The following is a 19285-nucleotide window of genomic DNA, read 5'->3' as shown; positions in this document are numbered from 1 at the left end:
GTGGAATCCCTGCATGGCTCCCTAGACACCAAGGAAAGGTTTTTCTGTTTGGATATTTGTGACTCCTCTCCACCTTTGCTTTTTCCTCTCACAGGTAAGAATAAACGAGTTGGGAAACAATTAGCCTCTCAGAAAATCCTTCAGCTGCTGCACCCACATGTCAAGAATTGGGGGTCCTTACTACGCATGTATGGCCGTGAGAGCAGCAAAATGGTGAAGCAGGTAACCAGACTGTCAGGACATCGGCAGCTGCTCTGCTTCCCTGTTTCTTGCTTTGGAGCTCATTTCTAAGTTTGCTCTCAAGGTCAGGCCTAGCACTGCTGCTTTTGTCTTTCTTTTGTTGTGCCAGTGAGTGTACAGGCTAAGGGTGGGGACACCCAAGCTACATCTTACTCTTGAACCTACCAAGCATTTAAGTACAAGCCATACCTAGAGCACCAGGCCTGCCACACACCATTATAGGTGCAGGCAATGAACACTACCTGGTGCTGAGTTGTGTGAAGGCTTGGGAGCTGCCCTTGCTTAGTTGAAAATCTCAGTGCTTACAGAATATAAATATTGCCTATTTTGTTTCTGTGGCTTTTATCTAGTTCTCAAAATTTAAACCAGTCTTGAAACCTAATGAGTTGGGGAAGTACTGGGAAGTGGGTGTTGGCAATTTCTTTTTTGGGGGTGGTTTTTTGTTGTAGTTTTTGTTTTTGTTGGTTTTTTTGTTTTGTTTTTGTTTGAGACAAGGTTTCTCTATAGCTTTGGAGCCTGTCCTGGAACTAGTTCTTGTAGACTAGGCTGGCCTCGAACTTACTGAGATCTGCCTACTTCTGCCTCCCCAGTGCTGGAATTAAAGGTGTGTGCCATCACCTCGCAGCTGGCTATTTCTTTTTTGAGGTGCTAGGGCTGGAACCCAGAGCCTTGTACATGTTAGACAGATGCTCCAGTACTGAGCTCGTCACCAGCATTTTGTAACATTTTCCCTTAATATGTAGAAACTACCTGGATCATCAGGATCCCATCATTTAGACAAGTATAGGTGGTGACCCTGAAGACTGTGCTGTGAACCATTGAGCCAGCTGTCTGGAGCTGTGCAGCATCCCTTCAGGGTCTCTAAAACTGAGGCCTGGTCCTGTCCTTGCTCTGGACTGGCAAGGCAGGGGTCTAGGAGCCACATGGAGAATATAAACAATATAAGGCTTCTCTTTTTACTGATCCCTTTCCCTCCCTGCTGTTGGCTCATACTGGGGCTTTGTGCAAGCTAAGCAAGGACAGCTTTCACGAGCTGTATCCCTAGCCTGAATAGAAGCGTTTCCTATGAGTTGAAATGTAGGTGCAGTGTTTGCCGTACATAGTCCTGTGCTGAAACAGAGAGAGAATATTACTGCAACCATAGGCAGGGACTTTTTTCACCTGGAGGATGAATGGCCCTCTCTGGCACAGAACCTCTGGCTTGCCAAGACACTGAGCATCCTTGGCTATGGACTCCAAGGCAAGAAGGGACCAAAGAGACTGGCTGGGCAGGCTGTTTGGCTATGTTATGTCTCAGTTGGCTTCAGCCATTCCCTTGCCACTCTCTGAGGGTTTCTAGCATAGTGAGTGCTTGACTTTCGTACTCAGCCAGTAAACAGAGGTGTGATCATGGAGAAAGGGACAGAGTTTCTGGGAGAGGCCCGGGAGCTCAGGGCTGTGCTTATAGCCTATATCTGTCAGCAGCCAAGACTTCATCACAGGTGGGCCAATGGTATGCACTTCCCTACCAGGCCCTTATGCTCCTGTTTTGGGTGGTCATGAGCACACTGCTGCTTGGCAGTTCTGAGAGCAAGCTTTGGGTCCCTAGGAGACCTCTGACAAGAGTGTGATAGAGCTACAGCAGTATGCCAAGAAGAACAGGCCCAACCTTCACATCCTGAGCAAGCTGCAAGAGGAAATGAAGAGGCTGGCTGCAGAGCGGGTGATTATCTCCTTTTCTCTCCTTTCCCCCAGGCCTCCTGCCACCTAACCCCTAAACTCACCATCTATCCCCGCAGTCCCCTGTACTGTTTCTGCCCATACCATAGTTACCAGGATTGCTGGGTCAGCTCCTTCCTTATACCTAGATCTTGCTTACTCGTCCTTCCAGATGAGGTTGACCTTTCTTTAAGTTCTAGCATGCATAGATAGTGCTTTCCTTAAAAACATTAAGTTAGTAGACAGTCCAGTCTTTTAGTGCCTAAGGGTCCAATTGGAGTAAGGTATTTGTGGGCTAGGATTGTGCACTGGCCTTGTACTTGATAACTCAAAGATCATAGAACAGTTAAGCCTAGGTAGAACCTGGTGGTCATGGTAAAGCATCCTAAAACTGCCATAGGTGTTCTGTCCCAAGTGGGCTCTGTTATTGATATTGTTTCCTGGCCTTGTAAAGTATTTTATAGTTACTTACACCCCTAGGCCTTCTGAGTTAAGAGCCATTCCAGCTCTGGTGACATTGACCCAGGTATGAACACAAACTCTTAGTACCCAGTTGCTTTTCTGCTACTCTCGGGTAGGGGTAGGCCTTGTCTGCTAGAGTAAGCAGTACTTGCTAGTTTGACTCTTTTGGGGAGATTAGTTGTGGGGATCAAGACAACAGGCTAAAGACATAGTCCGTATTTGTGGGGAAAATTCACTGGGCTTCCAGGCAAGCAAGGCTAGGATGACATTCATCTTGGAGGGGTGGATCCCAGCTTGTTGCAAATTCTTCCATTCTGGGTGTCTCTAGATTGCCAGGGAAACTGCAGCACATGGGAGTCTACCCTGGCATTCTGAGGAGACCCTCCTGGCCTGGTCCAACCCAGCCCGCTCCCTGTACCTTCCCTCCTAGCCAGGTATCACAAGCATTTGTGCTCTCGAAATTCAGGGGCTTCCACCCTTTCACTCTTGTGAATTTCTTTGTTGGGTATGCCTCTAACATCGCTGACCTCTCTTCTTCCAGGAGGAGACTCGGAAGAAGCCCAAGATGTCAATTGTAGCATCTGCCCAGCCTGGTGGTGAGCCCTTGTGCACAGTGGATGTATGAGGTAGGCGGCATGGGCCAACAGTGCTTCCCAGGAGACCATCAGCAACAGATCACTGCAGCACCAGGCCTCCAACCTAAGTTCCCTTCCTGTGGCAATGTCTGGGCTTTGCTCTGACGTGCGGGGACAGCTGTGACCCTACAGCACACGTACGAAGAAGCAGTTCTTCTGGAAGCTGCTCTCAATGTGACTTGATATATTTAAGGATCAGCTATAAGTAACTGCACAAGTGGAAGCTGATAGGCAGCTGTAGATCCTGCTTGTACGTATCTGCTGCAGACTGTTTTTATGAAGGTTTCCATGAATTTTAGTACACTATATGCACTGACAAGAACTGATACTTGGTTGATAGATGAGACGACCAGGTTTTATAGTGTTGGCTGGCCTATGATGCCATGGTAGTCCTTCTGCTCATAGTTCCTTCTTTTGGTGGAGTCACTGAGACCTGGTCAGAAGGTACAGGTATCCTGTACTGTAGTATTACCTGCTTTGTGTGTTTGCCATTTTCCTCTGAAAAAGTTATAACAGAAAGGGTTATTTCAGGCTATTTTGGCTTAAAATAAAACAATTTTAGCACCAGAACACAGAGATTGCACAGTGAAGATATTGAACTGGTTGGCTCTTGGGTTGCAGTCTACTTTTTTTGATGATGTCTTAATGTCCTAAAAGCTGTCTTCTGATACCCAAGCTCTCCCACCTTCGATAAACTCTAGCAAGTTTTTTACATAGATTTTTGCACAATCAAGTCCATCTGTTCATCAATTTTTAAAGCCTTTGAGAATTTGGAAGGAAACTTTTACAGTGAGATTAAAAGACTGGTTTCAACAGATGGACTTATATAAAGAAAACAGGGCTGTCAGTGTAGCCCATCACTGACCAAGAGCTGGCACTGCAATAAGTAGTTTTGGCTTCTCTGGATTCAAAGGTGGCTACTCTGTGCAGCCAGGCCTGATGCCAGTTTTAGTCTTTGTCTACCCATGCTCTCTGGATAGCCATGAAGATGGGTATTGAGTAGAGGCATATTGAGAGCCCTGTACCTGAATATCTATGGATGGTGTGTGTTGTCACAAAGATGGGATAACAGCTATCCCAATACTATATTTCTCCCATTACCTGTGTGCAGCAGTTAACTTCTGTGTTAATCTAGGCAAAAAGAATCCTCCAAATCAAGTTGCTAGAGTTGAACACTTGATTTCTTCTTTCTTGCCTCTCATTCATAGTTGTGATCAGCCTTTTGACTGACCATTATTTGCTATCGAGAAAGCCTTGAGCATATGGGCATGGTGATCTCTCTATAGTCGTCCCATTTGCCCAGGCAATGTCAACAACAGGTGCTGCCATACACTCCTGGTCTCCAGTGCCCTCCCCATCTCTCACAGACAGGTGAATTTTTAAAGTACAGCAGTCATGCTACAATGCTGGGAGCCTGTGCAGATGCTAATGGTATGAACACATAAAACTGTCCACAAGGGAATGGCTGGTTTCTTTCTTCTGATGAGAGTATTGGATGTTTGTGGATCTTCAACTGGTCAGGATAGTCATTTGAAGTGCCACACGTGCACAAGTTAACCACATGTGAACTCTGCATAGACGTGTTCAGCAGTCACTACCTGCAGGGGCCATCTTTAGTGCTCACTCACCTGGAATATTTGACTGGTGTTTAGCCCTAAAACTCCCTCTGTCGGTGACTAAATTGAAGAGAGCCCAGGCATTCCATTAAGCACACAGTGAAGCTGATGTCAAGTAGGAATGAGTCAAGGCTCTGGCTCTCACAAAACCATCAGTAAATCAACAGTGTTTATTCTAGAGTCTGGCTGCCCCATTACAGGATACAGTGTTCATAGTAACAGCTAGGTAGGCCTCATGCCCACCAGTGTTTGCCACCATCCTCTGCTTAGTAGGGAGCCATAAGGAGTTCCCAGCTTTTGTCCACTTCTGCAGTTCCCAGAACCTAGGATGAGAGGGAAGTCTCCATTTCCTGTGAGGTGGTATCAGGAGTATTTCTTGGGTTTTCAGAGTCTTGATGCCGCAAGGCTCCTGTGCTATTAGGTTGTTGGTCGATCCTCTCAAACAGTATAAGCATCTCACAGTGTGGAGTTTGTGGGAACAGGTCCACGGCCACAGCCTTGACTGGGTGGAATGGAATGCCTTTTACTCGGTTAGATGGGGCCCTGCAGAGGCTGTGGTGGGAAGGAGGTACCAATATTAGCCCCAGAGGTTTCTGTAGGTGGCCGATAGGTGTGTCCTCATCACCATCCCCCACCCCCATAAACACTTACTCCACAAAGTTGCCCATGGCTGCCCGGGGATTGCAGGAAACATACAGGAGTCGCTTGATATTCTCAGCTCTACGAATGGCCAGAATCACCTTGGAATCTAACAAAGCATAGGGTGCTAGTGTCTCCTAATGGTGGACTACCCAACATAGCTTTTTTTTTTCTCTTTTCCCCAAATGGAAGCCACTCACGTAGTCCAGCCCGTGGTGGGTCTAGGACAGCTACAAGTCGCTGGGAGGACAGTCTGCTCACCAAGCCTGGCACAAGATCTTCAGCCCTGCCGCAGTGGAACTCAACGTTGCTCAACTCTAGGGATAGTGTCAAAGTTGTCAATGAACTCTGGACCTACCAAAAGTCTATAGATCCCCCTCAGTGTCCTACTTTGGGAAGGCCCCCAACCCCAAGACAGATCAGAAAAGTTCTGCTGTGACAGACCACCTGCTTGCTATGTGATACAAAGGTTCTCACCATTGGTGAGAGCGTTCGCACGGGCATCCTCCACAGCCTCCTGGCACAGCTCAATCCCGATGACTCTCTTTACCTTCTGAAATAGAGATATAGGGAAGACCCACTGCCCTGGCTGCTCAGGAAAGGAAGACACAGCACAGCTGGGCTATCTCTGGGGTTTGATAGTAGCCTTCACACTCATGATCAACAGTAGGGAGATGTTCTAGGGTTGGAAGACTTACCGGGGCCAGGGCCAGGCCTATGGTGCCAGTGCCACAACACACATCCAGCACGGTACTGCCCCCGTCCAGCTGAGCCCATTCCTGGATGACTGTGTAGAGCACTTCAGCTGCAGGTGTGTTTACCTGGAGGTTAGTTAGCCATAGTGTACTCCAGTGTAGGCTAGCACCCCACACTACTTGGGTCACATCAGTGATCTCATCCAGTCTTTAAAAAAGTAAATCCTTAAAAACAGACATCCCCATCAATGGGGAGCTTTTTTCCTGACTCTCCCCAGACCAACTGAGAATGACTGCATATATTACGCTGGAGACTTTGGAATCCCCCCCCCCCCCATCTCCATAGTAGGGTTTTCCACAACAGTGAAAGTCGTTCCACAGCTAAGGAGATTGCTACCATGGTATCCTGTTCTGGGTTTGGCAGGAGACAATAAGGCCACATGTATCATTGGGTCAGCCACAAGAAATCAAGTGACAAATTATCCCTTATCTTAGAGTCCCCATTACCTGGATGTTCTTTAGAAATCTCTTTTCCTATTTTCCCCTTCATACCACACCTGCTATCACAGCCACCTTCCCTGTATCTTTGTGGTCATAAAGGAGATGCTACCTGGAAGAATGCTTGAGGGGAAATGCGGAAGGTCAGCCCCAGCAGGTCTTCCTGGATGCACTGGTCACCAGCCATATGCTCCAGGGGCAGGCCTTCCTGGCTGGGAGTCTTCCTACATGAGAAGCAGATCTGTCAGTGTTACTGGATATCTGGACACCCTTCCTGTCCCAACCTGGGCTCCTCACCTCTGTCCTTCCTCCACAAAGTAGAGGCAGGTCACCCCACTGGCCTTGCCTGGCCCTTCCATGAAGTAGTACACTAGTGAGGCCTTCAGCCCTGCCATTTCCTCTGAGCTCAGTTTCTGCAGTGGGGGATACAAAAAGCCCATCAGACTAAGAACAACCCAAAAAGACCTCCCCCAACAAGACCTCTGCCTGAGACCTGGGGGTGGAAGTAGGCAATGGCCATGGCCTGGCCTCTGCGGCTGGTACGAACAGTCAGCTGCTTCCAGTGGCCTGCATATGTCTCAGGGTCGTATGCCGAGTATGGGGTGGACCTGAGGAAGCCACAAGTGTCTCTGAGTACCTGGTGTGTGCCTGTCACAGCACCCTGCCCCTACCCCCACAACTGCCAGGGCAAAGCACCACACCCTCTGCTCCCTGGATTGGGGACTTCTCAGGAGCCCAAACCCAGGCCAGGTTCCCACCGAATGAATTCCTGGAAGGCCTTCACCACCTGCTTAGTGGCCTCTGGAATGTGCAGGGTGTCAAAGGGAGCTGCCACAGCACACGTTCCGCCCTTGTACTTGCCAAGCCGGCAGCCAACGGTGTTGTCTTCTCCATTTACCCCAACTCCAACCAGAAACTCACACTTATTACGATATTCAGTCTGCAGGAGAGAAGGTGGCAAAGGCAGCCAGATCTCAACCTTGATTGCTCAGGACCAGAAGAAACACCACAGTGAATGAACAAGATATACCCTGATGGGGCAGGCAGACAAAACAAGGTTTTACTTTACTGCTGGCGTATTGAACTCCAGGAAAAAATGAAAAGAAAGTGGCAAAGAGGATAAGGAAGGTTCTTAGAGAACAGGATGTCAGGCTGGCCCAGCCTTAAAGTATATGCCTAATGTGTGACATCCTGGGTTTTAGCCCAGCACTGCATAACTAAACCAAAAAACACCAACCTCCCCCTCCCCGCACAAAGGGGATTTCATAGTCAGCCTGACCTGCTGGGGTGATGGCTTGACCCCCTCCAGTGGGCAACAAGCCTTATTGTGCTGTTGTCTCTGTGTGAGCAGCCAGGGTAGCAGGGCGCGGTTAGTGCTCCCAATTTCCCTGCAGGATGAAATATATCATGGTTGGACTTGGAGTGTTCCCCATCTACACTGGGCAGATCCCTGAGACCTCACTATTGCATCGGTACCATAGTGGCATTACTAACCAGCTCCCTCACCACTTAGCCAGAAGTTCTCAACCTTCCTAATGCAGCAACTGTTTAATACAGTTTCTCATGTTGTTGTGACCCCTAGCCAGAACTTTATTTCGGTGCTACTTCATAACTAAGTTTGCTGTTATGAATCGTAAATATGTTTTCCAATGGTCTTAGACAACCGACCCCCCCCCCCCCCAGGTTGAGAACCGCTGATTTATATGCCCTGTGTGTTCTGAATAGAGTACAGGGCTGGTGGAGCAGGCCAAGAGCAAAAGCTCACTCTGGTTGGGGTGTTAGTGCTACACTTACTTGGCCAGTTTCTGCAGCACCCGTTCACATTCTAGCCGCTTCTGCTCCAGCTGCTCAGAGTAGGGCACTCTCCAAAGAGGGGTCACCACGTCGGCAATCTGCGTTGCTGAAGGCTCACTATCACCTTCCTGCCGCCTCTTCCTAGCCATGGGGTCAGCCTTGGGTCGAGCCAGGCGCACGCTGAGTGGGCGTCCTTTCCAGAGAGCACCGTGCAGCACTCGTAAGGCCTTGTCTCGTTCAGCAGCGCTGCGAAATGTTACAAAGGCACATGGTGGTTGTCCGAAGAGTTTGATTTTGTGGGACTGTAGGCCAAAACGGCCCAAAAAGCGCCGGACGTCGCTGAAGCTGGCATGGCGAGGCACATTTTGCAGCTCCAATTTAAAGATCTCTGAGGTGAACAGGTCATCCCTTATGTAGCTGTAGAGCCCAGGCTGAGTTCCAGACTCAGCAACTGGTACAGGCTCCTCTTTCTCTTCTTTACATTCTGGGACTACAGGGCTGTGTTCCGCATTGGCATCTGGGCCGCAGTCCTCCATTTGCTCCTGAACCTGCGTGGGGACAGACAGGTCAAGCTAAAGCTGTACCTACGATGACTACGGCCTCGGGCTATCTCCCTAAACCACTGCCAGATCTCCATTAGCGCACACTACACCCAGCTCTGCCCAGACCCGCTCCTTTCTACTCTTGAGACCCAGTTCTCCCACATCCCATCTCTGATCCAACAGTAATGACTGCTACCCGATCCCACCCATCCACATCTGCTGCACGTCTCTCCCTTCGCTTTACTTCCGTGTCCAGCTTCTCACTCATCGCCCGGCTCGTCTGTCGCCCGGACTAGGGTGCTCACGAGGGCCACCACCGTGGTCTCTTACACACGAAGTGCTCAGAAATTAGGTGCGATGCCGTGAGGAAATGCCACGGCTTCGCCTTACGCAGTAGAGGGACTCAAAACTCGGGTCCTCAGAGCCGCCACTGAGGACTGGGGATGCACCACTCGCTCCCCAGTAGTCAGAGAGAGCCACAATGCCTCGCCTGCCTCTCCGTCGGCCAGTGCACACTAGGCGAACCTGGTTTCTCTAAGGGCTCAGCTTCCGATGACGTCACCGCCACGCGCCGAGTCCTGACTGATCCTTCCACCAGCCGCTCACACTGACGTCAGGGGCACTCAGGGTTTGCAGACGGAAGTGCGCGCGTGGGTCGCCGGGATAGCGCGCTCCCCAGGCTAAGGCGAGGCCGGGCATGCGCCGCGAGCGTTTTGGCGGGAAGCGCGGGGCGGGCCGGACAATGAATGTCCGCCGTCAGAGTCAATAAAGCTGCAGTGGTTTTGAATCACGGCGCGTTTCCCGCCGCTGGGGTCAGGGGTCAGGGTTCGGGTCGGGGGGCGGAGGGAAGAGCGGACGGGCGGGAGACGCCGGCGCCAGACGCGGAGGTAAAGAAGCTGCGACCAGCCGCCCGGAGGCCGCCGAGCCAGCGACGCCTGAGCCAGTCGAGCCGCCGTCGCCGCGCCCCCATGGCGGCCACCAAGGTACGGCGAGGCCCGGGTGGGGCCGGGCAGGCCGGGAGGCCAGGGCCGCTATGGGCGGCCACGTGGGCGGCCCGCGCCTCGGCCGCCAACCCTCGCTGGCCTGCGGGTTCGGGGCCTGTCGAGGCGCCCGGGACTGGGGGGTTCGAGGACTTTGGGTTCCGGGAGTGGGAGTTGCTGGCGAAGACTCGAGTCTCGGGGGCTGCGGGGCGGCGCTTGACCTTGTAGTGTGCGGAAGAGCAGCCATCTCCACACCGGGCTCCCGGCTTTACCTGGGGACCTGGCAGTTGTGGATTTCCTTCGTCTTTCCACTAGCATCGGGAAACCCTTCTTCTAGTTGCCCACAGATCCCTTCATTCATTCGGTCATTACGCCTGGAACCGCCGCCGCCTTCGGTGGCGGAAGCTCGCGTTCCAGCGCGGGGTACAGATATAAGACTCGCGGACTCAGGGCGGGGGCGGCTTTGTTGGTGGCTCGCGTGTCGGCCGCAGCGGAGCCGCAGTGCTGTGAAACCGAAGGGCTTCTATTTCTTTATCCTGTGGAGTTAGGTAGTGTGAGTCTGGGTTTTTTTTTTTCCTGTATTATCAAAGCACGTGATCTTGTCAGATTTAAACCTGCATGTCCTTGTAATCCTTCAAGTTGGGTCAGAATCTTCAAGCTTATTTGTCAGACTTTTCTTACATTCTTTCAGCTTAAATTTCGAAGCTTGAGAAAAATCGCTGGGTGAATTGTCAGTTCATGTAAATGCTAATAATCCCATAGCAATTTATCTTCATAGTAAACTAACAAATGCTTGGAGAATCCTCAGTAAAAGCCGTTAAGGTTGCACTTTAGAGTTTTTCATGTTACTTACGTGTCGGGTATAATTCCATTTTACAGAGGAGTAGATTTTCAAGCTACTCTGGTGTGTGTGCGGAACTGATTGATTCCTGAATGGGTGTTAAAATCCATTGTCTTGCTGCATGCTATCTTGTGATTTATTTGTGATGCTGTTGTAAATGCAAACTGGTGATGTGAAAGACTGAAGACTTAATTTCCAATGTAGGGGAGGCCTGTCTTCATTTTTCAGGACCGTTTTTGATTGGTGATGCCCAATGTGGGCCAGGTTCACCAGCCAGCAGCATTACCTCTGCTCCCCTCTCTGCACAGGACAGTCATGAGGACCATGATACCTCCACAGAGAATGCAGATGAATCCAACCATGACCCTCAGTTCGAGCCAATAGTTTCTCTTCCTGAGCAAGAAATTAAAACACTGGAGGAAGATGAAGAGGAACTTTTCAAGATGTAAGTCTTCTGAGGTGTCCCTGTGGAAGTATCTTTAGATGGACTGACTGAGACAGTGAGAGAGAAATGGCTCAATAATAAGCAGGTCTCTGCAGGACATTCCATAAAGAACTTGTAAAACTCCACAACCACAGTGGGACCTTGAGCTTCTCTGTGCTTTCTGGAGGAGCCAGCCAGCCAGCTAGGACTGTGCTGGGGATTATTTCTCTTGTGCTTGGATATAAGCCCTAGTGACATTAGCCTCTCTGTGATTTTTGTCTGGAACTTTGCAGAAGAATTCTAGGTTGGCAGGGCACATTATGATCCCTGTTAATTTCACGGCTTGGCCCCAGTTTGATAAAGGCTGTTTTAAGAAAGGGAGTTGTATAGTGACTAGTCTTACATTGAAAATTCAGCCATTCTGCCAAACCTTTTCCTGCTGCCCTGCTTCCTTGGGGCCAGTCATGTGAAGGGTGTCCCCAACATAGTTTTGTTACCTGGGTGTCTCCCCAGCTGATCTTGCCCCTTCCATCTAAGAATCAGCAATTCCAGCAGGCTGCTGTAGCACGCACCTTTAATTCCAGCACTCAGGAGATAGAAAGGTAGATTTCTGTGGGTTTTAGGCTTGCCTGGTCTACAGAGTAAGTTCCAGGATAGCCAGGGCTACATTGTGAGACCCTTTCTTGGGGTGGGAGCTTCCTTCCTTTCTTAAGCAGGAATCTTAACTTCTTTCTTTCCTTTTTTTCTTTCTGCCTTGTTTTCTGTTGCCTTAACTGGGTATCCTTTAAAGAACAGCTCTTGTTTGGCTTTTTTTCTAATTTTTATATGTGTATGGGTGTTTTGCCTACATGGATGTCTCTACACAATGTGCAGCCTGGTGCCCAAGGAGGCCAGAAGAAAGCAGCGGATCCCTGGGGACTAGAGTTACAGACAGTTTTGAGTTGCCATGTGGTCCTCTGGAAGAACAGCCAGTGCTCTTAACTGCTGAGCCATCTCTCCAGCCTCCAGCTCATGGTTTTGCAGGTTAGGAAGTCTGAGATCTGAGAGCATAGTGCTAGCATTTGATATGGGCCTCAGTCACATCTTAATGTGGCCATGTATCATAGAACTTGCTATCTTTAGTCTTTTACATACCCACTAGTGCCATTGTCGGCCCCTGTCCTCAGTCCTCGTGATTCCATCCAACCATCTTTACTTCTAAAGGATGCTTCAAATATTATTAATGTGAATTTTGAAATTGAGTTAATGCCTAAACTGTAACGACACATTCAAACCACAGCAGACAAATTTAGCTACCTACAACCTATGCATTCCTGATACTGTGTCTTAACACAGAATGCCAGTGGAAATGGCTTAGCTATCAAAATTGCTTTTTTGAAATTACCATGTGTTTCTCTCTTTGAACCTTCAATGAGGAACTGTAGCAATATTTGAGTAAATTTTGGATTTGCTGTTGTTTTGTTTACTGGCCTGGTGATTGAACACATGCTAGGCGTCACTGTACTGAGATAACATCTCTTGCCCCTCCTCTCTCCAATTTTATACATCTGGTCTTGAACTTTCCATTTACTTGCTTTAGCTTCCTTAATATCTAGGATTACAGGCCTGTACTCTCAGACCAAGACAGCAACTGAGCACAAGATACCTTGTATCTGCTTTCACATCACAGTGGAGACTGGCTTGTTGTTTCCTGTGCTCAGAATTGCTGGACACTGGGGTTTAGGTACATTGTAGCAAAGGTTGTGTTACTATCTCTGGCATTCCCCCCTCCCCACTTCAAGTATACCTAAAATGTCAGATTAAGGTTCATCTGCTCTGAAGTGGGGGAGGGAGGCCTGCTCAAGGAGAGCCCATAACATACCTTTGTACCCAGAAGGTGGTGGACCAGAGCTCTGCACTATAGCCCTGGGCAAGGGTGGCATCCCTTTGAATTAGGTGGTATTTGATTTCGTCCATGCAGTGCTGACAGAACTGCTTTCCTGGGCAGCGTCCTTGGTGTAGCTCTGGAGACCAGCCCCTTGTACCCTACACCAGGGCTTTCTCTTAAGAAGTGGGTGAAGACGTATCCCTTGAGACTGAGTTTGGAAGATAGCAGAGACTTTGGCAGAGGAGAGGCAGAGGAGGGTTGCAGAGGAAGGGTGTTGGCCCAGCTTGAGGGACAGAAGCACTGGACTCATTGCTGGTGCTAGGTGCCTGAACCCTGGTGGCTACAACAGGTTCCTCCTGACAGGAAGCTGTTGCTGGGTCTGTGGAAGATGATATCCCTAAGGCTTTGTGTTAAAGGGTGCTCATGCAGTGTGATGGACCATCCAGCTTGCTGGAGCTTCTTTACCCACCTTGGGCCATGTGTACCCTGAGGTACCTCTCCTGAGGAAAATGCTTCTGCTGTGAATAGCTTTCTGGCTGTGAAGTAAAAGCAATGTGGAATTTGTTGGGCTGTTGTGCTCTCCTGGGCGGTATTTTGACTAGTAATTCTTGGCACCCAAAGACCTTAGAAAAAGGTATTTATTTGGTGAGGACCCAGTGTCCAGCAGTACCCTTATGTTTAGCGCCCAGAGAACACGTTTTCTTTTGGTGCAGTTGGTCCAGGTGTGAGTCTTAAGTGTTTCTTTACTGGCTTTTCTTATAGGCGGGCAAAGCTATTCCGGTTTGCTTCAGAGAATGACCTCCCAGAATGGAAGGAGCGAGGCACTGGTGATGTCAAGCTCCTGAAGCATAAGGAGAAAGGGACCATCCGCCTTCTCATGAGGAGGGACAAGACTCTGAAGATATGCGCCAACCACTATAGTAGGTGGTCTTTCAGGTCTACACCCTGGAACTCTAGGAGTTGGTTACCAGGGGAGAGGGATATATTTGTGATGCTTAAAGTATCTTGCAGACAAGCCTCTGAACTATGACAGTGAAGCTTACAGAATGAATGCAGGCTATGGGCAAGATAGGTCTAGGGCGAATGTAGAACTCCAGGATAGACTTGGATGGTGATGCAGTGGGTATGTGTTTGTATGTTATCTGGGCAAGTTGTGGGGGGTCTAGTGCCAAAGCTGTGTTTTCACTTTCTGATAATGCTCTACTCCCAGCTGTTGCCTGGGATGATACAGGAAAGGAACAGTGCTGGGAAGAAGGTGAAGGAGGAGGGCTCTTGACCAGATGTGACCCTGTGGATCTAGAACAAGGTCTCAACAAGCCATCCCTTCCCTGTTTGTCTCAGAGGTCTTTAGATCCATTTTGGGGTGCTCTTGATCCTGATAGATCTAGTGCAGAAATCTATTTTCTAAACTTAAAAATATTATTCTCCAAGTGAGTCTGCATATGGAAGACAGAACAGCTTTGTGGAATCTCTTCTTCCCTTAACGCCTTTACATGTGTTCTGGAGTCAAGCTCGGGTCTCTGGGCCTGTGTAGCTGGTGCTTTTATTTACTAAGTGCATTGCTTTCTTTCATTTGTGTGCACCTGTGCCGTGACTGTGACAGTGGAAGGACAACTTGTAGGAACTGGTCCTCTCCTTTCACCTTGTGGGTTCTGGGGTGGAACTAGTCAGACTTTTGGCAAGTGCTTTTACTGACACAGCTTTACAGACCCCGAATCTATATTTTCTAGCCAATTAGGATCTTTTGTCTTGGGTACATTGGCTGACTGTAGGTAACAGTGCAGTTAGGGCTTAACAGGTGGTTTTGCTGAGGTGGAGACATGAGAAAGACATTGATCCTCCCTCTCTCCCTCCTTCACAGTTGCCTCAGTCTCACCTCAGTCCCAGTTTGGGGCATTCCCTTGTGTGGGGGGGCAGGGGGTGCTCTCAAAGCCTAGCTAGGTTCCAGAGTGGTCTCTGAGCCTCTCCACCTGGGTGGAGCTTCTTGTCTTGTGTACCTCACAGGCCCTTGGTTGTTGTGAGTCTAGGTTGGGCATATGACTGTTCTATTGCTGTGAAGAGACACGGTGACCAAACAACTCTTCTAAAAGAAGACGTTTAATTGGGACTTGCTTGCATTTTCAGAGGGTTAGTCCATTATGGCAAGAAACAGACAGGCATGTCACTGGAGCAGTAGCTGTGAAGGGGGTGATCTGCTGATCTACTGGAGGGGGGTGGGGAGGACAGAGACAAAGACACACTAAGCAACTGAGTCTCATCAGCTTTTGAAACTTGAAAGTTCACCCCCAGTGACCTTCCTCTAACAGGGCCACACCTCCTAATTCTTCCAAACAGTTCTTCAACTGGGAACCAAGCACGCAAGCATGAGTTTCTCCACCATACTCATTCAGACCACCATAGGCATCAAGTGGGGAGTGAGGGTGTGGGTGCTGTGCAGAGTTCCTGAGACCACCATGAGCTGTGGTGGCTTAGCTCCCTGAGCTTCAGCTTTGGCGGTTGTGTAGGAGTGGTCAGATTGTTTCATGGGCCTCTCTAGAATCCTCGAAATGCTGCCAGGGTACAGGGATCAGTGGCTGGCAGCTATCTTTTGGTGCTATAACCTTCCCTCTCAATTCTCCTTGGTTCTGTAGGACCTGAGGGATTCAGAATAAACATGCTTGTTATGAGCCATGGCTTGTCTTCATGACATACTAATATTGTCCTGAGATTCCAGTGTTTGCTACTTGTGTGCTTACCCCTCAGACCTTCCTGGACTATAGAGGGTTGAGTAGTGGCATCGTGTGATATTCCTGCTTTCAGGCTCCTTCACCTCTGTGTTCCCATCTTTAAGTCAGCCAGGTTCATGCTGGTGTGGGCATGTGTTTGTAGTTTGTGGCTATCCTTAAAACATCAGCAGACAGAGCCTGTGCTTCAGGCTCCTGAGCCTGTTTCCACATAAGGATTATCCTGGTTTTAAGCAGATGTGGTTCACATCAGTGCTTAGAGCTGTGTAGGCCTGTGGTAAAATTCCTTCCCAGGTGCAGACATAAGCAATGTCTGCACTTCTGCCAGGGTCCCAATGACAAGTGAAGGTGTGATGCCACCAGAGTTTCCTCTGGGGAACCAATGAGTTTATTGGCCTTTCCTAAGGTCAGAGGTGAGGTGTTACTTACAGGGGGGTGTGAATACTCCTCACCCCATCAGGCTTATACCTGGAAAGCCTTGACTTAGCAGGAATGATGGCTTCTCTATAGGTGGAACCCCTCTCCCTGAGTCTTTCCCAACCTAATACTCTTAGCCCCTCCTGGAGGAGGGCACATGCAATTAGGACAGAGTTGCACACAACCAGTGGTTCCAAGAGTGAGGATCTTTGACGCTCTCCACCCTTAGGGAAATAAACAGTCAAATCCAGCTGGGATAATCTGTAAGTGTTGCTTGGCTAAGAGGGTAATCAGATACAACAACTTGGATCTCAGATCCCAAAATTCCATGTTGGTTGAAGTAGGTCCCTCCCTCACTTGGTGAGCAGGTTGCTCTGAGTGAGGGCTGAGTGGTTTGGCCGAGGGTCCCGCTGTTCTCACAGGCTTCTCTCTTCTAGTCACACCGATAATGGAGCTGAAGCCCAATGCTGGCAGTGACCGTGCCTGGGTCTGGAATACTCACGCCGACTTTGCTGATGAGTGCCCCAAGCCTGAACTGCTCGCCATCCGCTTCCTAAATGCTGAGAGTAAGGAGAACCTACACAACTCTGGGTCACCTGCTGGGCAGTTGCTGCTTTGGGGAACTTGACATTGACCCAAAGCATGTTGAGCCTGGAGTCCCATGTGCTGTGTGCCATGGTCAGCCCTAGTGGCTGGTGCTCCTGTGAAAGTGAACCTTCCAATGGTCTGGGAGTATAGTGTATATCTGGTAGCCCTTCCAACAGTAGAGCCTATAGCAGGAAGGGCCTTGACCCTTGGTTGTCTGATTGTTGATAGGTAACTGAGGACAGTCACTGACCTCAGGAGAGTCTCAGTAACCAGTCACTGCAGGTGTTAGGTGGTCAGAAGCTGCCACTGGGGCTGGATTTGGTGATGCTCACCCTTAATCCCAGTACCTGGGAGGCAGAGGCAGGCAGTCAGGGCTATGTAGCAAGAGCCTATCTTAAAAAAGAATGAGAGAAATTGCCATTGGGGACTATGAGTTGGCTCTTGAGAACTTCAGGATGTCGCCAGTCTACTCTGAGAACTCTTTCAGTTGCTTCTCTTTCTACAGATGCACAAAAGTTCAAGACAAAGTTTGAAGAATGCAGGAAAGAGATTGAAGAGAGAGAAAAGAAAGGTGACATGGTGTCCTGGGTTGATGAGGGTGGGTGCTGGAGCTTCTTTGCAGATACACTCTGCACCTGGCTGCAGCTCCAGTCTGGTGCTTTTTCTGTCTGCCAAAGAAACATTCCAGGGTGCTGTGGCTGCCTCTGCCTGTTGGAGGTCATACAGCTACCTGGGGACATGGCGATTCCTTGGAGGCTTTGACCACAGGTTGGCTTCATAGGGTTCGTGCTCAGTTCAGGTATAGAGCTGAGTTACAGCTCTCGGGAACCCACCAGGGGCGAAAGGGCTTTTCAGATATTCCTTTCTTTCTCTTAAGAATTCTGTTCCCTGTTCCTCTGGGGCAGATGAGACCTGTCTTAATAAGTGACCATATATCACTGAACAGCTTGGTGGTACACCAGCAGTTTGTTGGAGAGTGGTAGGTGATGCTTAGGGAGCAGGTTGAGCTTGCACTGGGTGAGTGCTGAGAGTAGTACAATCTCACAACCAGATTTCTCTGTTTGGTGTCTTACTGTATTTGCCTGTTTTTGCAGGACCAGGCAAAAATGATAATGCTGAAAAGGTGGCTGAGAAGCTGGAAGCTCTTTCTGTGAGGGAGGCCAGAGATGAGGCTGAAGAGAAATCTGAGGAGAAGCAATGAATCTGTCTGTCCTTATCCTTCCTTTTTCTTTTTAAAAAATTTCCCTGCCCTTTAAGGTTTGTTTTTATTCTGTTTTGTTTTTACAAGGGACTTTATAAAGAACTGAATTCCAACATTCAGGGGTTTTTTGTTTTCTTTTGTTTTTTTAATTCTTTTCTCCTTAAGTTTTGACACCATTGAACATGACTTCAGAAATCCATTCCCCAGTCATGAAAATGTACTGTGCTAACTTTCTTTTCCATAGTGGAAACACTTATTTATAGTCATCAAAAATAGTGAATAAAAAATACCTTTGAAAACCTGGACCAACTTGGCAAGGCTATGTGGGGGAAGGGGAGCTATGCCTGGAGCCCTCCTTGGTCACCTGTGTACCTGAGTGTGCATTGCAGGTCTGTGAAGCTGATTTCTTAAGAGAATCAAGTGGTGTGTCTGCTATTGCTCTTAGGGAACAGTGAACAGTATGGCCTGGTTTGTCCAAGCTGGTCCTAGAAGCCACTAGGTATGTGGGGTGACAGCTGAAGAGCCCAGTGGGGCTGAGGCTGGCTTTCGGGGCCAGTGTGGTCTTGCAGCCGGAACTATTTATTACTGTGTGCCCTTATGTAGGGTGTGTGTGTGTGTTGGAGAGACATGAAGGAAGAAAGACCACCAGAGTACCTCGGTGAAGGGAGGTAGTAGGTAGACAAACAGATCTGGCTATTAGGAAAAACTAGTTTGGGTTGGCTATGGTTAATAAGGCAGCACTTAGCTCAGTGGAGAGAAAGGCCACCCTGGAGATGAATATTCATTTTAGTGCTGTGTCACGGTGTTGCTGTGACTAGCCCTTTAACCTTCCTGTTGGAAACCATTAGATGCTTCAACATATCTTCAAATAACACTCGTAAGGGTTTGAACCTTCTGAACCTGAAGTCTAACTCAGCACTGTTAGGATTATGAGAGTAGACTAAAACTTGTTATGTGTGGGGCTGGGGAAATGGCTCATCAGTTCATGAGCTCTTGCTGCTCTTATAGAGGATCCAAATTCAGTTCTAAATGCCCGCACCAGGCTGCTTACAATTAAGCTCCAGGGACACACTCTTTGCCTCTCCCAGGTAGTGCATGCAAGTGAATGCGTGTGCGTGCTCGCTTTCTCTCTCTCTCTCTCTGTATATACACACACACGAGAGCCCTGATATGAGGTATTATGGGCTGGCCTCAGGAGCTGCACCAGCCCTGCCTTTGACAGGACAGGAGCCTGCTCCCATAAGAAGAGGAACTGGTCTCTTCCTGATTACCCCTAATACATATCAGAAGTGCTTGAAGAGGATGGGTCTCCACCTGTCAATTTGTGTCTTGTCACTGACCCTATTATGTCTGACCTAGTCAGACATGGTATGTTTACAAATAATTATAAGGTAGCATTCAAAGTTTCTTCACTGCCATTTCCAT

General features: G+C 49.0%; 3 protein-coding genes and 1 non-coding gene across 8 annotated transcripts in view; 3 read left to right on the top strand and 1 right to left on the bottom strand.

Annotated features, from left to right (window-relative positions):
• Dgcr8 (DGCR8 microprocessor complex subunit) overlaps window positions 1-6222 on the top strand; it is a 33353-nt gene extending 27131 nt beyond the window's left edge. Inside the window, exons 12-15 of one of the 2 annotated variants that reach the window (XM_085684291.2) lie at window positions 95-222; window positions 1829-1942; window positions 2942-3026; window positions 5483-6222. In XM_085684291.2, the coding sequence (XP_085540417.1) occupies window positions 95-222; window positions 1829-1942; window positions 2942-3025 (326 nt within the window). In that variant the 3' untranslated portion in view covers window position 3026; window positions 5483-6222. Of the gene's footprint in view, window positions 1-94; window positions 223-1828; window positions 1943-2728; window positions 2835-2941; window positions 4498-5482 lie in introns of those variants that run through there. The other variant, XM_085684290.2, reaches the window with a different exon arrangement.
• On the bottom strand, window positions 4803-9454 carry Trmt2a (tRNA methyltransferase 2A). 4 transcript variants are annotated; one of them, XM_048452324.2, is made up of 12 exons: window positions 9345-9454; window positions 8278-8825; window positions 7763-7871; window positions 7242-7423; window positions 6977-7091; window positions 6781-6896; window positions 6596-6707; window positions 5989-6111; window positions 5768-5843; window positions 5491-5607; window positions 5303-5399; window positions 4803-5203 (listed from the first exon to the last, which is right to left on the bottom strand). In XM_048452324.2, the coding sequence occupies exons 2-12, from the start codon at window positions 8811-8813 to the stop codon at window positions 4975-4977; spliced, it is 1812 nt and encodes a 603-aa protein (XP_048308281.1). In that variant the 5' UTR covers window positions 8814-8825; window positions 9345-9454; the 3' UTR covers window positions 4803-4974. The 4 variants fall into 4 exon arrangements, with proteins under 4 accessions (XP_048308281.1, XP_048308280.1, XP_048308278.1 ...); XM_048452323.3 differs by lacking the exon at window positions 9345-9454 and adding an exon at window positions 9210-9339; XM_048452321.3 differs by lacking the exon at window positions 9345-9454 and adding an exon at window positions 9064-9338.
• Window positions 9455-9550: 96 nt separating this feature from the next.
• Window positions 9551-18159, top strand: Ranbp1 (RAN binding protein 1). The gene is made up of 6 exons (XM_085676330.2): window positions 9551-9802; window positions 10949-11085; window positions 13694-13851; window positions 16509-16637; window positions 17165-17230; window positions 17754-18159. The coding sequence occupies exons 1-6, from the start codon at window positions 9566-9568 to the stop codon at window positions 17858-17860; spliced, it is 834 nt and encodes a 277-aa protein (XP_085532456.2). The 5' UTR covers window positions 9551-9565; the 3' UTR covers window positions 17861-18159.
• LOC125411966 (small nucleolar RNA SNORA77) lies at window positions 17278-17403 on the top strand. Its single transcript, XR_007235431.1, has one exon. It is a non-coding gene; the product is annotated as a small nucleolar RNA SNORA77 (small nucleolar RNA).
• Window positions 18160-19285: the final 1126 nt, after the last annotated feature.

This window comes from Myodes glareolus, chromosome 2 (assembly GCF_982192425.1).
Source record: "Myodes glareolus chromosome 2, mMyoGla1.1, whole genome shotgun sequence".
In the NCBI taxonomy this organism is placed as follows: Eukaryota; Metazoa; Chordata; class Mammalia; order Rodentia; family Cricetidae; genus Myodes; species Myodes glareolus.
The sequence above is the reverse complement of the archived record's forward strand: the minus strand, read 5'-3'. Positions and strand labels throughout refer to the sequence as shown.